The sequence below is a fragment of the Malaclemys terrapin genome, chromosome 7 (genome assembly GCF_027887155.1).
Source record: "Malaclemys terrapin pileata isolate rMalTer1 chromosome 7, rMalTer1.hap1, whole genome shotgun sequence".
Lineage (NCBI taxonomy): Eukaryota > Metazoa > Chordata > Testudines > Emydidae > Malaclemys > Malaclemys terrapin.
In genome coordinates, this window is record NC_071511.1 from 32005064 (window position 1) to 32022179 (window position 17116).

General features: G+C 51.2%; 3 protein-coding genes across 3 annotated transcripts; 2 read left to right on the forward strand and 1 right to left on the reverse strand.

The window, feature by feature from the left end:
* Positions 1 to 9: 9 nt before the first annotated feature.
* Positions 10 to 4641, reverse strand: MRPL49 (mitochondrial ribosomal protein L49). Its single transcript, XM_054034207.1, has 4 exons — positions 4501 to 4641; positions 4134 to 4299; positions 1345 to 1469; positions 10 to 176 (listed from the first exon to the last, which is right to left on the reverse strand). The coding sequence occupies exons 1-4, from the start codon at positions 4594 to 4596 to the stop codon at positions 30 to 32; spliced, it is 534 nt and encodes a 177-aa protein (XP_053890182.1). The 5' UTR covers positions 4597 to 4641; the 3' UTR covers positions 10 to 29.
* A 70-nt stretch (positions 4642 to 4711) lies between these two features.
* On the forward strand, positions 4712 to 8901 carry FAU (FAU ubiquitin like and ribosomal protein S30 fusion). Its single transcript, XM_054034209.1, has 5 exons — positions 4712 to 4796; positions 6225 to 6312; positions 7400 to 7544; positions 8464 to 8519; positions 8739 to 8901. The coding sequence occupies exons 2-5, from the start codon at positions 6238 to 6240 to the stop codon at positions 8862 to 8864; spliced, it is 402 nt and encodes a 133-aa protein (XP_053890184.1). The 5' UTR covers positions 4712 to 4796; positions 6225 to 6237; the 3' UTR covers positions 8865 to 8901.
* A 5486-nt stretch (positions 8902 to 14387) lies between these two features.
* ZNHIT2 (zinc finger HIT-type containing 2) lies at positions 14388 to 15902 on the forward strand. The gene has a single exon (XM_054034748.1). It carries the CDS (start codon positions 14388 to 14390, stop codon positions 15687 to 15689), a length of 1302 nt encoding a protein of 433 aa, XP_053890723.1. The 3' UTR covers positions 15690 to 15902.
* The last annotated feature ends 1214 nt before the right edge of the window (positions 15903 to 17116 follow it).

Consider the following 17116-nt stretch of genomic DNA (forward strand, 5'->3'; position numbering starts at 1 on the left):
GCACAAAGAAAACGGGATAGTTGGTTTATTTAAAAGCCCTTGTTCAACAACCACTCTTTCAGTTCATTGTCAAAATAGCCCTTGATACGGATGCTGCAGGTGATTTCGTTGACTTGAATAGGTGGTGGTTTCCCAGCAAGCTGAGTGAGGAACTCCTTAACTTCCTCTTCCAGGGCCTGAGGTTAAAGAAACAGAACAAGAATAAAGTTTCAATATAACTATCAAATAATGACAGTCCAAAAGTTTATAGGCATCAAACACTAGGCCAGGCTTTCAGCAGTTAAGAGCTAGTTTGACTGTCTTGGTTTAAAGCTGGGCATGTGTAAGGCATAACATCTCTGAACTGTTTAGTGTTATGTTAATTATGTCTTGTAGGAGCTGCCAGAATAGCAGTGTCAGTGGTCCAGCTAGTCTGGTATTTTGTTTCCTGGGGTGGTAGATGAGTCTAACAAATAGATCTCTCCATTTTCTGCATCCATGCAAGGAGGAAAATGATCTCTCCTCAAGAAAGAAAGCTTTGCTCCTTATTCTGGACTAGTATAGCATCCCTATTAGCTTTTTCCTAACTAATATCACTGTAGTGGCTGTTACTCTGGGGAATATGTAACTGTCTTACAAAGCTGTATTTAGGGCCCTACCAAATTCTTGGCCATGAAAAACATGTGTCAAACCATGAAATCTGGTCTTTTGTGTGCTTTTACCCTATACTATAGGGATTTGGTGGGGGGTGGGAGACTAGTGTTTCTCAAATTGGGGGTCCTGACCCAAAAGGCAGTTGCAGGGAGATCACAAGGTTATTTTAGGGGGCTACGGTATTGTCACCTTTACTTCTGTGCTCATACTATACCATGTTATCCTTACTTTTGCACTGCTGGTGGCAGTGGCTCTGCCTTCAGAGCTCCGCTCCTGGCCAGCAGTTGCCATTCTCCAGCTGCTCAGCTCTGAAGGCCGTGCTGCTGTAAGAGTAGCAGTACCGCAACCAACCACCCCCCTCCCCCACCTCCCAATAACTTTTTGACTCCCTCCCCTCACACTCCTTTTTGGGTCAGGACTCCTACAGTTACAACACCATTGGATTTCAAATTTAAATAGCTGAAATGAAATTTACCATTTTTAAAATTCTATGACTGAATTTGACCAAAATGGGCTGTGAATTGGTAGGACCCTAGCTATATTTCTCTGATTGGCTGTGAAACTGACTTCTGCAGGATACATTCAATACACATTCTCCTACTATTAAATTTTCATTCCCTTTTGGGGTAAGGAGAATCACTGAATATGCATTGTTTAAGAAGCTGTATCATCAGTGGTAGGCTGTTAGGAATGAGTTGGAATGGTGCATACCCAGATATCTCCTTCGATTTTCCTGATAACAGTCATCCTCCTATTGCCACTGGTGATGTCCTTATAGACTGGAACGTTGTGCATGCGGGACCGTCTCACAAAGTAAGGAAGGGCAGGTGGAGTATCTAATAAAAAAAACTGATTTCAACTCTAGGTCAGACCACTGTCTGCTCTGCATGCTCCACTAGTGAGCTCAGATCAGAAAAGTGACCCTGGTGACACTCAAGTCATCTCAGTTTGCAACTCTACTCTCCGTACCATAGACTCCCAGTACCATCTAAAAATCCAACTGGGTTGTTCCTGGCAAAAATGCAATCAGAATTTAGCTGACTTATGCACAAAGGCAGAACTGATGCCTGCTCATATGCCGTAGCTTGGCTAAAAATCTGACTGGAATAAATTTTAGTCACTTTTCTGATGCCAACTGCTTAACAAGGCTTGTATTTCTCAAGCTTTAGAAGGCCTCTTTTCCTGGAATAGGCTTACAGAGGGGTAAGCCTATTCCAGGAAAAGAGGCAGCATACCCTACTGGAAGGACTACTAGAAGCCTTGATCACTTTGTATCTTACTCTTAAAACCACAAATCCTTGAAATAAAAGATGCAAACAACAGTGACTAGCTCAAAATAAGTTACAGGAAGCGAGGCCAGAGTTAGGGGCCAGTTTGTGTTGTTAGAAGTCAGAGTACTGCAGGTTGGGTGCCTTCTGATCTGAGAAAATGTATCTTTTTTGCTCTAGGCTCATATACCCTTCAGGGTTATGCAGCACTATGGGGGTAAACTTTCAAAGAGACAAATGGCACCTAGTCATAGGAATATATAGTACTGTGACCAAAACCCACCACTTTAAAATCAAATGGAAAAACGTTTTAAGGAGCATATGGGACTTGCTAACATTCAATGCACTTACTGCAGCATAACCCATAATCTAGTGGAAAAAATGTAGGTGTGACACTAATTCCCCTTCACTTAAAGAGCATTGAATGTTCTAAAATACTGTGGAACAGCGGTCACCTCGATCCTAGATGATCTCCCAGTCGATTGTGATCTCTGGCAGTGCAGTGGGACTACAACTAAAGCTTGCTCCCTGCCTGCCCTGGCCCCACACAGCTCCTGGAAATGGCCAGTGCAGGCCCCAGGAGGGAGCAGGGGTCTCCCTCTGCACACTGCTCCTGCCTGCAAGCAGCTCCCATTGGCCGGGAACAGGGAGCTGTGGCCAATGGTAGATGCAGGGAAAGTGCTTGCAGAGAGGGGCAGCAGGCAGGGGCACATTAGTCCCTTCCAGGAGTGGAGTGGGCAGGGAGCCTGCCTTAGCCTGCTGCGCTGCTGACCAGGAGCCACCCATGGTAAGTTCTGCCCAGCAGGAGGCTGCACCCCACTCTTAGCCCCCTCCCAGATCCAGCACCCTAAACCCCCTCCTGAACCCCAGCCCTGACCCCCCTGTACCAAAACTCCCTCCCAGAGCTTCCATCCCTCACCCCCTACTGCATGCGAACCCTCTACCCCAGGCTTAGCCCAGAACCCCTTCCCACACTGAAACCCCCCAACCCAGAGCCTGCACCCTCTCCCGAACCTCAACCCTCTACCCAGGGCCATCCCTAGCTATTCTGGGGCATACACAGCCCCTCCCAAGGGGGGGTCCCCAGGCCTCCATGGGGGCTGGCTTGGGGGGCAGGAGGGAACCACCCCCAGCACTCACTGGCAGCACAGCTGGGTTGCTGCACTTCCAGCTACCGGTGAGTGCAGGCCCAGCCCTGCTGCAGTCCTCAGGAGAGTGGGGGCTGGGGTGGAGCAGGGCTGGGGCTTTGGGGAAAGTGTGGAGTTGGGGCAGGGCTGGGGTGGAAAGAGGCAGGGCTGGAGCAGCACACAGCTGCACAGGGCACCAGGAAATGTGGAGTCCCACACAGCTGCATACTTTGCATATGGGTAGGGACAGCCCTGCCCCTACCCCAGGCCAGTGAAAATGAGTGAGGTTGGAGAAGAGCAAGCAAGGGGGGGAGGGGGTGATGATTCTGGGTTGCCCTTAAATTCAAAAAGTGATCTTGAGCATAAAAAGGTTGGAGACCACTCCTCTAGCTCAGGCCAAAGCTGGTCTTCCTCACAATAGCACCATCTTGGGCTCTTATCTCATTGGTGGGAGGAGCTAGTCAATGCAGAACTGGGATACAGGCACAGCATGCTAAATCAGCACTTAACAAAAACAAGGAGTCCAGTGGCACCTTAAAGACTAACAGATTTATTTGGGCATAAGCTTTTGTGGGGGGGGGGAACCCCACTTCTTCAGCTGTATGGAGTGAAAATCACAGATACAAGCATAAATATATATTGGCACATGAAGAGAGTTACCTTACAAGTGGGGAACTTCCCTTCTCTTCATGTGCCAATATATATTTATGCTTGTATCTGTGATTTTCACTCCATACAGCTGAAGAAGTGGGGTTTCCCCCCCCCCCCCCCACAAAAGCTTATGCCCAAATAATGAGTCTTTACAGTGCCACTGGACTCCTCCTTGTTCTTGTGGATACAGACTAACACAGCTGCCCCTCTGAAACTTGGCACTCAACAACAGTTGCTACAACTGGGCTTGGTAGCATTTGATTTTTGTTTTGATGGATAATGTTTTAAGCAGCTTTTTCAATTTAAATTTCCAGTTGTGAAAAATCATGGCTTTTAAGCATTTTGTTGATTTAAATATTCACAATTGTGGGAAATTAGACATGTTGACTTGACCTTTACTGAGCCATGGAATCCTTCCAAACCCAGCTCCAGGAGAGGGGCCCTATACTGTTACCTGATGGGGCTCTCCAGCCCGACGGGGTGGGGTACTCGGCGTGTTTGGGGGGAGCAGGAATTCTGGTGGGTGGAATGAGTCTCTCCACAAATTTATATTCTTCAGTGGATTCCACAATCCCGGGATAATGGGGGTGGTGGGTCTCAGGTTTGTCCTGGGTCTGGCTCTGAAATGCAAGGGGGGAGGGTAAATAACCTTCAGGTGCTGTTCTCGTGCTATCCCGCCTGCGGGAGCCGAGCGCTGCCTGTCCCGCCCCGCCCCGCCCCGCCCCACGGCGGGCGCCGTTTCAGTGGGGCAGGAGAGCCACCCTCTAGCGGCGGGCGGCCGGTAAGGACGAACCGGCTACCTGAGCCCCCGTTACCGGTACCTGCCGGGCAGTCGCCTGCAGCAGCCGCCGGGCCCCCGCGCCCCACACGCCACCCGGCCGCCTCCTCAGCCCCGCTAAAGCTATGGCCGCCGCCATCTTGTTACCGCGTCCGGCTGGGACCGAGGGGGGGGGGGTTGTGACGTAAAAATAGGACGCCTCCGCGGGCGACAAACGACCGTGTATGACGTAACGCTTTACGCACCGCGCGCGTCTCCCTGTACGTATATCAGCGTGCGCGCTCCCGCTCAACTCCTTTCTCTTTCCGGCTCCATCTTGTACGGTGGTGGCGTCTCGTGGTGAGTGAGGCCCCGATGTCCTGCCCGCCGGAGAGCGCGGCCTGGGAGGGGCTCTGGGGGGCTGGATCAGGCGGTGGGTGACGCCGGTGGGAGGGTGGTTTGGGGGCTGTGGGTGGGAGGTGTGAGGGGGGATTCAGAATGGGGCGGGACACGAAGCCCTCGCCTCACCTGTCCCCCGGGGGCTCGTGGTGCGGGGCCACCCCCGGGCGCCATGGGGTGACTGGCAGTTGTGGTGGGGACTGGAGATGGGTCTAGGGTGGCGGGTAGGAAACCCCTTGGGTGAGTGAAGGCAGGAGGTTCCACCGCTCCAGTGGGCCAGGCGCCTCGCTGGCCTGTTCTGGAACAGGAGCCCAACGTGGGCAAGGAAGGGGCAGATGGGGCTCCCAGGCAAATTGTGAGACGGCTTGGGACTGGCTCATGTCATGGATTGTGACTAGTGAGTAGATCCCTGGATGGTGCCGGGTGCCTTGTGTCTCTCCCAAGGTACCTGGTCATTGGGAAGTGGCTCCCCATTCTGCATCTCCTGCTAAAGTTGGCTAGCTCAGCTGGGCACTTTTAAGCCTCATTCCCTAGTGAACCACTTCTGGCTTCTATCTCCAGATCTGCGAGGAAAGTGGAGTCTGTGGATTTTAGAGCAGGGGAGGACTAGGAGTCAGAACTCCTGGGTTCTGTTTGTGGCATACTACTAAGGATGCTGCTACTCAAGTGTATCCAAACTTCCACCTTACACAACCCTTCAGACTAATCCAGGCCCAGTAGGTGGCATTGACTTTTTACCAGTACTGTCTGTTGCCCGGGTTGCAGCAAAGTCTATCCGGGGAGGAGCATCAGTAAAGTTTCCTTGTTTATGCCCTAGCAGATCTGCTACCTGAAACCTCTGCCATTGTTGGGAAGGTGCAGAGACTGACTTTGGCTAGATTGTGCTTGATCTGAGGCAGTCAGAATTCCAGGGCCTTTGGAGATACCTGCCTTTGCCAGGGTTTGGGTATCCTGATTGCATTGTGTAGGCAATGATTTACTGCTGCAGGCTAAGTCACTTGACTCATGTTTCGATATGGGATTCATAGCTAGAGAAGGGGGCTAGGAGCCAGGTCTTCTGAGTTCCTTTACTGGCTCTTCTGTTTAAGCCAGTGACAGAACTTCTGGGCACTCTTCCATGGTTTGTCACTGGCTCTGGAAGTAGGGGTGCTGGTAGTCAGGACTCCTGGGTTCTATTTGTAGGTGTTTCACTGGCTCATAATGTCTGCTTATTTCCTGTTTGGGTTTTATCTGTAGAGCTCCCAGTAGGGTATTGGGTAGCTGCTTGTCTCTCTCAGCCAGTCTAGTGCAATGTAGCCACAGAATGTGAGACCTAATGTCTTTAGCCTGCTGGGGGAATGGCCTGGTCTCAGGTAAATTGCCTTAACACTTGTTGTTCTGTCCATTCAGCATAGCTGGAACCATGCAGCTGTTCATCCGTGCTCAGAACCTGCACACCCTTGAGGTGTCTGGCCAGGAAACAGTAGCTCACATTAAGGTAAGGATTCGCTATCCACATACACACACACACACTCTCTCTCTGCCCCCCCTGTGCCACCCTAAACAATTCTGTAAGGCTTTTCAATGCATCCTTCAGCCGATTGCTCATGCCCGAGGGGAAGGGCAGGGGTAGAATTGCTGCTGATTTCTGATCATAAATATTGGCAAAGAAGGTATTGGGCACTGCAGGTCCCTTTCCTCTGTGTGATCTGTGTTGAGAGAATCATAGGGACATGGCTGCCCAAAGCTGGACCACATCAGGCTTTGATCTTGACATTATAGGTTGAGCATGTGCTTCCTAGTCCGGAACTTGGATGGAAGACCTTCACAGGAAGCCAAGGTGCTCTGGAGTTGAGTCAGTAAGGGGCATTCTGTGCTGATTCCAGTGTCCCATCATGGTATTGGAAAGGCTGTGCTGTGTGGGGGGGATTGAGCTCAGGAGGGGTTGCTCTCCCCTCTTACAATGCTGGCCTCAACCAGTACTCCCTTGTGTCTGCTCTTCGGAAGAAATATTAAACATTCCCAATTGCTTGTCACTAAAATCTCCCTGGCACTTTCTGTGACACCAAATTGTAATCAGAGTAATTGCATTTGGCCTTGCAGTTTGAATGAAGGGCTGTTAGTTTCACCCCATAACTCAGTGGTATCCCTCCCCAGTGCCACTCTAAACAATTTGGTCAGGCTTTTCTATAGCTCCTGTCTGTGCCCTAGTGCATGGATTCCTTTCCCTCCATGGCATTTACCCCATTCATATCCCCAGAGACTGTTGGAATGCATCATCTCTTTCCCTGCAAAGCCAGTCTGGACAGCTCTAACTCTCCTCATGAATCAGTCCTCCTCCTTCCTGATCTGTGGCAGTGGGATCTGAGCTCCTTCCAATCACTCAACCTTTTTAGCATTGTGCTGCCCAGAAAGAAACACTCTTTGATCTGGGATACTGTGCCCCCTTGGCTAGCACACCTCTACCTCATGTTATGGGGAGGATTACAGTGATGCCTGCTGACTTGAGGAAGGTGCTTGATTAGCTTTGTTCTCCTGGCCTCACCAACTGACTGTACCTCTCTGTACCTTGTGTCTCCTATCAGGCTCACATTGAGTCCCTGGAGGGCATCGCATCTGAGGATCAGGTTGTTCTCTTGGGTGGAACTCCCTTGGAGGATGAATCTCTCATTGGGCAATGTGGCATCAGCGAGTTTACCACCCTGGAGGTGGCTGCTCGCATGCTGGGTGGTAAGCATTAAAAGGTTCTGGGAGAGGTGTACTGGACTCAAATCCCAGATAAAGCTCCTGGACTGGTGGAAGAGGCATGCAAAAGAGTTCATCCCACTGAGCTCTTTAGCTGGGTTTCAAGAGGCGATGGCCAGCCACAGCAGGGTCATGCTAGACTTAAGACCACCGCAGCCATTGGGGCTCTGATTGGTGCATGAGAAGCCAGAGGACCTGGAGGATGCCTGTGTAAAACAAGCTTGCTGGGTCTCAGCCCACTGTACAGGGATCCACATCAGACAGCACTCGGAGGCCCCTCATATTCAGTCTGAGGCCCCAGAATGAATAGAACATACTGAACTCCCCTCCAGTCTAGGACTGAAGCCCACTGGGGTTGGATTGGTTGTGGGAACCTTGTCAGTCCTTCAAGATGCATCTACACTGTGATTTAAAAAAAAAAAAAAAAACATAGCACAGAGTCTCAGAGCATTGATCAGCTGACTCAGGCTGTGGGGCTAAAAAGAGCAGTGTAGATGTTCCAGCTGGAGCCTGGGCTCGGAGACTCGCTGTTCACATGGTCTGAACCCAAGCTCCAGCCTGAGCCTGAAAGTCTACGCAGCAGTTCTGTAGCCCTGTGAGACTGAGTCAGCTGATCTGGGCCAGCCAGGGTGCTAGTCGTCGTCGTCTTTTTATTGTAGACCTATCCTTAGAGGCCCCCAGTCATCATGTCTCTTTTACAAAGGAGGTTCAGGAGCTAGTTACTAGGATGCTGGTGACATGTGGGTTAACTTAAAGGTCTAGTGAAGAAAATGCAGGGCCTAGAGTGACAAAGTTGGAATGAATCTGGCCACCAGGGCAACCACACCAGTGTCCCAGCCACACTGTATATATTACCCAGTGTCCTGTGGCACTTGAGTACAGCTCTCCTGATTTCTCTCCCCAGGTAAGGTCCATGGCTCCCTGGCTCGTGCTGGGAAGGTGAGAGGCCAGACTCCCAAGGTAAGTGATTCTTTTGGTGCATTGATGTAACCAGAGGGGGTGGGGGCAGGGCTGGGGCTGTTTTTCACCTGCTGCAGACTTTGAGGGTTTGTTGCAATTTGATATCCGTAAACACTGTGAGACCACTGCAGCCTAGTGGTTCACACAGGGGGACTAGGAGCCAGGAGTCCCACCCCCTCTTGGCATGTTGCAAAGCTAACCGTGCTCTCTCCCTCAAAGGTTGCCAAGCAAGAGAAGAAGAAGAAGAAGACTGGCCGTGCCAAGAGACGCATGCAGTACAACCGGCGCTTTGTCAATATTGTGCCAGGCTTTGGCAAGAAGAAGGGTCCCAATGCTAACTCCTAAATGGCACACTTCACCCAATAAAGCAGATGTCACCTGAGCGTGCTGTCTTGTGGCTGCTTTCATTCCCAGGGTCCTGAAACCCAGGGGGCGGGGGGGCATTCTCTTCTCCCTCCCCTTGCATGTGAGCTGGCTCTGTTCAAGATGCCCTTGCGTCTCAGCCACTCTCAACCACTCCTGCCTGCCTGTGCTTCAGATTCCTCTGGGGGTACTTCAAGGGAGGGAACCAGCTGTGAGTGGCTGAGAAAGAGAGGTTGGGGAGGAGCTAGGTCCCAGACAACTGGGGTTGCCCTACCTGCTGTCTTCTGAGAGTTTACATACCACTGCATGTTCACTGATGCCTCAGTGCATTCCATGTCCTGTAGGCAACCTGCAATACTGGCACTCCAAGCAGGAAGGGGAATGAGTGCTAGTTTTGTCTGCTCTGTGGGCTGAATTCTGAACTCACTCTTTACAACAGTGCAGATTCTTTCTCCCAGTAGAAGTCTCCCCAGAGCTTCTCATTTTTGGTGCCCAAAATCTAGGGGTGGAAAACCCTTCTGGAAGCTGTTGCTACAATGAGCAGGCAACTGTTTATCCTCTGCTTAAACAGATTAGTAGAAACAAAGAACAAAAAGAACAAGGAGTCTGGTGGCACCTTAAAGATGAACAGATTTATTTGGGCATAAGCTTTCGTGGGTAAAAACCTCCATGTGTCAGTATATAATGCCTGCATCTGTAACTTTCACTCTATGCATCTGAAGAAGTGAGGTTTTTACCCAGGAAAGCTTATGCCCAAATAAATGTTAGTCTTTAAGGTGCCACCAGACTCCTTGTTGTTTTTGTAGATACAGACTAACACGGCTACCCCCTGATAAAGATTGATCTAGTACTCTGAGCTGCATTGAGAACCTGGGTAGCTCAGTCCTGTTCCCCACTTCATGATTGAGGCCTTGGCTACACTTGCGAGTTACAGCACTGTAAAGGCTCCCCCAGCGCTGTAATTCACTCCCCGTCCACACTGGCAAGGCATTTGCAGCGCTGCATCTCTGTGGTTGCAGCGCTGCATGTACTCCAACTCTCTGAGAGGAATAACAAGTGCAGCGCCAGTGTGGCCGGCCACTGCACTGTGAATGGCCTTCAGAATTATTCAGCAGTATCCCACAATGCCTGTTCTAGCCACTCTGGTCATCAGTTCAAACTACTGCCCTGGCCTCAGGTAACCAACCATGTGACCGACCCTTTACATTCCCCGGGAATTTTAAAAATCCCCTTCCTGTTTGCTCAGCACTCCACACCACGCCGGGCTATCAGTGAATCTTTCCAGGTGACCATGTCTCCAAGCGAGCCCCAGCATGGAGCAATGGCGAGTTGCTGGACCTCAACAGTGTTTGGGGGGAGGAAGCTGTCCAGTCCCAGCTGCGCTCCAGACGTAGGGATTACGATACCTTCAGGAAGGTTATCAAAGGACATGTTGAAAAGGCCGTGACCGGGACGCCCTGCAGTGCAGGATTAAAGTGAAGGAGCTGCGGAGTACCCTACTGCAAAGCCCGCAACGCAAACGGCCGTTCGGGTGCACCCCCGTGACCTGCCGATTCTACAAAGAGCTGGATGCGATACTTGGGGTTAACCCCACTCCACTCCGAGCACCACCATGGACACTTCAGAGCCGGAGGGGGGGGGGGCGAGGAAGAGGAGGAAAATGGGAGTGATGGTGGTGTGCCAGATGGAGACATCCCAGGAGCTCTTCTCGAGCCAGATGGAAGGTAGCCAGTCGCAGCGGCCGGTACTTGGTAGAGGACAAATGGAAGAGCAGGTTCCCGGTAAGTATTTTTTTGTTTTGTTTTTCGGGAAGGAATTTTTTCGGTGCGGGCTCTTTGGGAGAGGAGGGTTAGGCATGCATGCCTAGATGCGGAATAGTGCATTGATGTGGTTCATCACATCGTGATAACCGGCCTCGGTAATCTCCTCAAATGTCTCATCCAGAACGTGTGCAATGCGCTTGCGCAGGTTTATCGGGAGAACCACCGTGGTCCTTGTCCCAGCCAGGCTAACGTGTCCGCGCCACTGTGCCGCGAGGGGTGGGGGGACCATTGTTGCACACAGGCAAGCTGCATATGGGCCAGGACAGAAGCCGCATTGCAGTAGAAGACCCTCCCTTGCTTCCCAGGTCACCCTCAGCAGCGAGATATCTTCCAGGACAAACTCCTGTGGAAAATATTGGAACAGTGTTCAGTGTAGGTGCCCCCTGAAGCTGTTGGCTCTCCCCAAGGCACAGAAACCCAGAGGACAGTGCAGCCCTGAAACAATCAGTCCCCCTTACTCACCATTTTGAGGCTCCCGTCGGATATGTGTGCTCTGTTTCGGACGGGAAAATTATGCTATTGTGTAGACCCTGTGTGTTTTCTTCTACTCAAGTGCGGGGGGAATCATTATTCTGTCTGGTATAAACAATGCTGCCTCTGTTAAATGTTGCATTTTGCCTATACAGCTGCATCAAGCTTGAGACCTCAGCCATCCCTCTTATCACCTGCTCAGAGACTGCAAAGACTCAGGAAGAGACCGTGAAAAAGCAAAGAAGACATGCTGTGGCAATCTATTAAAGAGAATGAGAAAGCACAGGACTGGAGGGAGAGAGAAAGCAGGATCTGCCAGGAAAATGCAGCGCACCGGCAGCAAAGCACTGATAGGCTCATAAGCATCCTGGAGCGCCAAGCAGATGCTATCCAGGAGCTGGTAGCCATGCAGAAAGAGGAGCAGTACCGCAAACGCCACCCCCACCCCCAAGCCCTTCTCCCAAAACTCTTTCCATTGTGCCCCATTGTCACCTCCAACCCACTTTCCCCAACTTCCGTGTTCTTCATGCTACCCGCTGCCTCCAACACCAGTATCTTCGCCACCCAGCCCTGAAAACCACGACCCTTACCCTCTGCACTCAACTCCCATCACCATGCCGTATAGCTGTCCTGAAGTGCAGCACTCACTGCACAGCACACCACACAGGACATACATGAATCTGTGATTGTACTGTTCCCCACTCCACCCCCTTGTTTCTTTTCAATAAATGGATTCTTTGGCTTTGAAAACATTCTTTATTATTGCATAAAGTAAAAGACTCCTTAGACCAGGAAATAAACAGGCACTGCAAGTCTGCTTAGCAAACACTGATTCCTAAAGATTGGCGCTACTGCACTTCACTCCCGTGCAGGGCACCAGATATCACTGCTGGTTTTCAGCCTCAAATTGCTCCTTCAAGGCATCCCTAATCCTTTCAGCCCCGCGCTGGCCCCCTCTAATAGGCCTGCTCTCTGGCTGTGCAAATTCAGCCTCCAGGTGTTGAACCTCGGAGGTCCATGCCTGAGTGAAGCTTTCACCCTTCCCTTCACAAATATTATGGAGGGCACAGCACATGGATATAACCGCAGGGATGCTGTTTTCGGCCAAATCCAGCTTCCCATACAGAGATTGCCAGCGGCCCTTTAAACAGCCAAAAGCACACTCCACAGTCATTCGGCACCGGCTCAGCCTGTAGTTGCACCGTTCCTTGCTGCTGTCAAGGCTCCCTGTGTAGGGTTTCATGAGGGTTTTCACAGCATTAACGGGTAAGCGGGATCTCCAAGGATCACAATGGGCATTTCAACTTCCCCTACCGTGATCTTCCGCTCTGGGAAAAAAGTCCTGGCCTGCATCTTCCTGAACAGCCAAGTGTTCCGAAAGATGCGTGCGTCATGCACCTTTCCGGGCCAGCCTGTGTTAATGTCAATGAAACGCCCACGGTGATCCACAAGTGCCTGGAAAACCATAGAGAAATACCCCTTCCGATTAACATACTTGGATCCTAGGTGGGGGGGGTGCCAGAATAGGAATGTGCGTCCCATCTATCGCCCCTCCACAGTTAGGGAACCCCATTTGTGCAAAGCCATCCACTATTTCCTGCACGTTACCCAGAGTCACGGTTCTTCTGAGAAGGATGCGATTAATGGCCTTGCAAACTTGCATCAACACGATTCCAGCGGTTGACTTTCCCACTCCAAACTGGTTTGCGACCAACCAGTAGCTGTCTGGAGTTGCCAGCTTCCAGATTGCAATAGTGACCCGCTTCTCCACTGGCAGGGCAGCTCTCAATCTCGTGTCCTTGCGCCGCAGGGTGGGGGCAAGCTCCTCACACAGTCCCATGAAAGTGGCTTTTCTCATCCGAAAGTTCTGCAGCCACTGCTCGTCATCCCAGACTTCCATGACCATGTAATCCCACCACTCGGTGCTTGTTTCCCGAAACAAAAGCGGCGTTCCACGGTGCTGAGCATGTCCGTGAATGCCACAAGCAATTTCATGTTGTACGCTTTACGCGGCTCGATAGCATTGTCGGACTCCTCACCCTCACTCTCACTGTCACTTTGGATCTTAAGGAATAGTTCAACAGCCAAACGTGACGTGCTGGCGAGACTCATCAGCATACGCCTCAGCAATTCGGACTCCATTTCCCGCAGACAGATCGCGCTGCACAGAAACCGTTGAAAGATGGCGCCAAAGGTGGATGGAAACAAAGGGATTTCTGGGATGCAAAGCGATGCATCACGGGGCATTGGACAGGACCCAGAATGCCCCGCACCCACGCCCCCTTCCCACAACCCACGGCACCAGAATGGGAAGAGGTGCTCTGTGGGATAGCTGCCCATGATGCACCGCTCCCAATAGTGCTGCAGTCGCTGCAAATGTGGCCACGAGAGTGCGCTGGACAGTGGTCAGTGTGGACAGACTGCAGCGCTTTCCCTATTCAGCTGTACGAAGTCAGGTTTAACTCACAGCGCTGTACATCTGCAAGTGTAGCCAAGGCCTTAGATTAAAGAGTGGAAGACATGAGCGGGGCTTTAGTGCTGCTCACTTCATATAGCTGAAATCTGTCGGTCTCTGCACCAGTTTCTTTGTCTGTAATGTGGTGATGATACTTCTAAGGCAGTTATGGCTGAATGTGTCAATATTTGAGAAGTGCTGGGACATCCTTGCATGGAAGGCCCAAGTGTTATTTCTACCTGGCTTTACAGTGAGGACTCGGTGTGTGAGGCAGGACTGTGCTGCTGCTTTGTTGTTACTGCACCTTTGAGGGTGTAGTGCTGGATCTGTAATTGTAGGAAGAAGCAAGATGCTTTTTAAGAGGAAATGTACAGACTCTCCTGGGGCTCCATTCTGCAAGAACCCAAAGCAATTTTGGTACAGCTGCCTTGGGGGTGGAGCAGGCTCATTTTTTAACAGATAGGGTAGTGCCCGAGTGGGAGGGGGTGATCAGTGCAGGGATTATTCAGATATTGGTGCCAGCTTTGTAAAGGCAGGGACGGCCACGCTGCCACTGACTTCTCATACCTTGGAACAGCGCGACCCTTATGCAGTGGTCGCCGGAAATAGCCGAAAGGGTGTGGAGTTCCGAAGCTGAAGATGCGAAACGCCCGAGAGTTTCCGAATCTAGGGCGGAGTTACCCGAAGTTGTACGAGCGCTTCCGGCGCGAAGGCGGAAATAGCCGAACCAAACAGCTGCTGTGGCGGAAGGCGGAAATGCCCGAGTGGTGGCGGAAAGACCCGAGCGCTGCCAAGATGGAGGCGGTCGTGCCCTGCGGCCTCTGCCTGCAGGAGCGGGCCCCCTACACATGCCCCCGCTGTAACATGCGTTTCTGTTCGGTGCCGTGTTACCGGCGCCACGGGGCCTGCGCCGAGGCTTTCCACCGCCGGCAGCTGCTGCTCCGGCTCCAGGGCCAGCGGGGGGACCCGGCCTCCCGAACCCGCCTGAAAGAGGCGCTGCTCCGGCTGCGGGAGCTACGCGAGCTCGAGGACGCGGAGCCCCAGCTAGGCCGCGACCTGGAGGACCAGGACGACGGTCTGTGGGAGCGGCTCAGTCCGGCCGAAAAGGCCGCCTTTCAGCGCCTGCTGAGCAGCGGGGAGATTGGAACCTTCCTGCCCCCCTGGAGGCCCTGGTGGCGGGGATGGGGCCGGGGGCTGGTCCAGGAGCTGGCGGGTACTGAGGGTGCCCAGGAAGCTGGGGATACCCAGCCCCCTGCAGGCACCCAGAAGCCAGAGAAGAAGATCCCAGACTCAGCACCTATCCACCAGCCACCGGAACCCCAAGGTTCTTACCCCCCCACGGGCACCCGGCAGCCAGAGGAGAGCTCAGGCATGGCACCCACCCAGCAGCCTGAAGAAATGCCCAGCCCAGTGCCTGCTGTGCCTGCATCCATTCCACCACTGAGCTCCCTGACCTGCAGCCCAGCCTCACCCCTGGTGTGCTTCCAGCTGCCTAATGTCCTCTATGCCTACGTCTTCGCCCTCACCCTCTACAATGGGGACTTGAGTGAAGATGAGCTGCTGCCTGAGTTCTCTGACATGGTCCTGGGTGTCTGCGGGGCATTGGGTGCCAGGCAGGTCTTCCACTCCACAGCAGAGGCGCTGCAGGCTGCTCTCCAGGCAGTGACAGCCAGACGGTACCCCGAGTGCCCCCTGGGGAATGCAGGTGCTATGATGGCAGTGGCCCAGATCCTGATGGGGGAGAATCAAAGCAAGCAGAAAGGCTACAGCTTGGCAGCCCTCTCCCATCTTGCCAGGCTGCTGGGCAAGGCTAAGAAACTGGTGCCCACAGAGGAACGGCCCAGGGTGTATGGTGCCAAGAAGAAGTGTGAATTTCTGCTCTCCTGGGTCAATGAGAACCAGGAATCTTTGACTGTCTTGGCCCTAGAGGTACAAAGGGAATATAAAACCCATTTGGAGGCAGTCAAAGAGGTGGATGTAGTTACCAAAGAACTGCAGAAGATGTGGGGTGGGAAACTGCCCCCTGCAAAAAAGCCATTGATCGAGGAGTTGGACTGATGGCTGGAACTTAGTCACCCCTAAAACCATCCACACTTAAAACATTGGGGGATTTTAGTAGACTGGATTATTTTTTTAAGTGGGGGAAAAGTGAATGAACTCTCTCTTGGTCAATAGCTATTTTGGATAAATCCACCACACTGAGTCTTGGCATAAATGTTGATTTGGTTTCTAGGGAGTTGACCTGTTGCAATAAAAAGAGCAAAACACCTGGCTGTGTACGTTCCTGTCTTCCATTCAGCGGGACCCTTGGTGTGTTCCATGCACTTAAAGCATTTGCTGTTACTTTGGTGGTTTCAAAGTTGGTGTGTTTTCCACTGGTGCTGCAGAAACTGCTAGCTGGTCACAGCATGAGACTCTTATGTGTTTTGTATCCCACTATATACAGATTTTTGCAGAAATCATCAATAAAAGGACAGCTAGACACCCTCATAGCTAGAGTTGCTGTAAACTAGAAAATGAGCATTTTAAGGACAAACATACTCTGCATTCTTACAGCTGTTATAAACCACTGTCAAATTAACAGCAGTAACAGAACATGAAAAGTCCTTGCTTTCCTATGCATTAATATGGGACATGTATTCCCCCAAGTCCCAATCTGCATCATTAGACTGGAGCTTCAGCTGGAAATAACTAAAAAGACAGCTCCTGTTGAGAGACAGAGAGAGGCCAGACCCATTCACAGCTCAGGAGAGAGCAAGAGACAGTGGCAGGAGAGAGAGTGAATGAGTATCAGGTATTTTTAAAATCTGATATTTTAATGTACGTAGTCTTATCTAGTTAATGTTTATTTAGCTCTCTAAACTATTCTAACTGATCACTGTGGTAGGAATGTAAGAATAGCTGGCCTGGATGAGACCCATGGTCCATCTAGTTCAGTATCCTATCTGTGACTGGCCTGCCCCAAATGCTTCAGAGGAAGGTGTAAGAACCCCACAGTAGGCAGATGTAGTGTAATCTGCTCCTGCAGCTCTGTAGGAGTTAGATTGGCATTAAGACCTGAATAGCAAGGTTTAATATTCCTTCCATAATGTTGTTTTGAATTATGTCAACTGGATATTCTTGATATCCATATAAATAGTTTATTCCTTTTTGAATCTTGCTGAATTCTTCACCTCAATGACTTCCTATGGCAATGACTTCCACAGTCTAACAATATGTTGTCTGCAAAAGGTGTGTTTTGTTTTATCAGTGCACAGAATGCAAAGCACGGGGATTCTGATTAAGGGTTTGCAGGATTGTTGGAAAATAGGCCCATTTCCAAATGGTCCTAGGGTGTCACCAGTGAATTTTGTGTGTCTCAAGGAGAGGGGTGTTGTCCCCTAAATATTTTTGGAAAGCTACTGATGTCCCTGAATCCCATTGGCTTGGTGTGATTAGTTAGAGTTCTAACACCTTACTCTTACACTCTGTCCTATGGGGCCAGT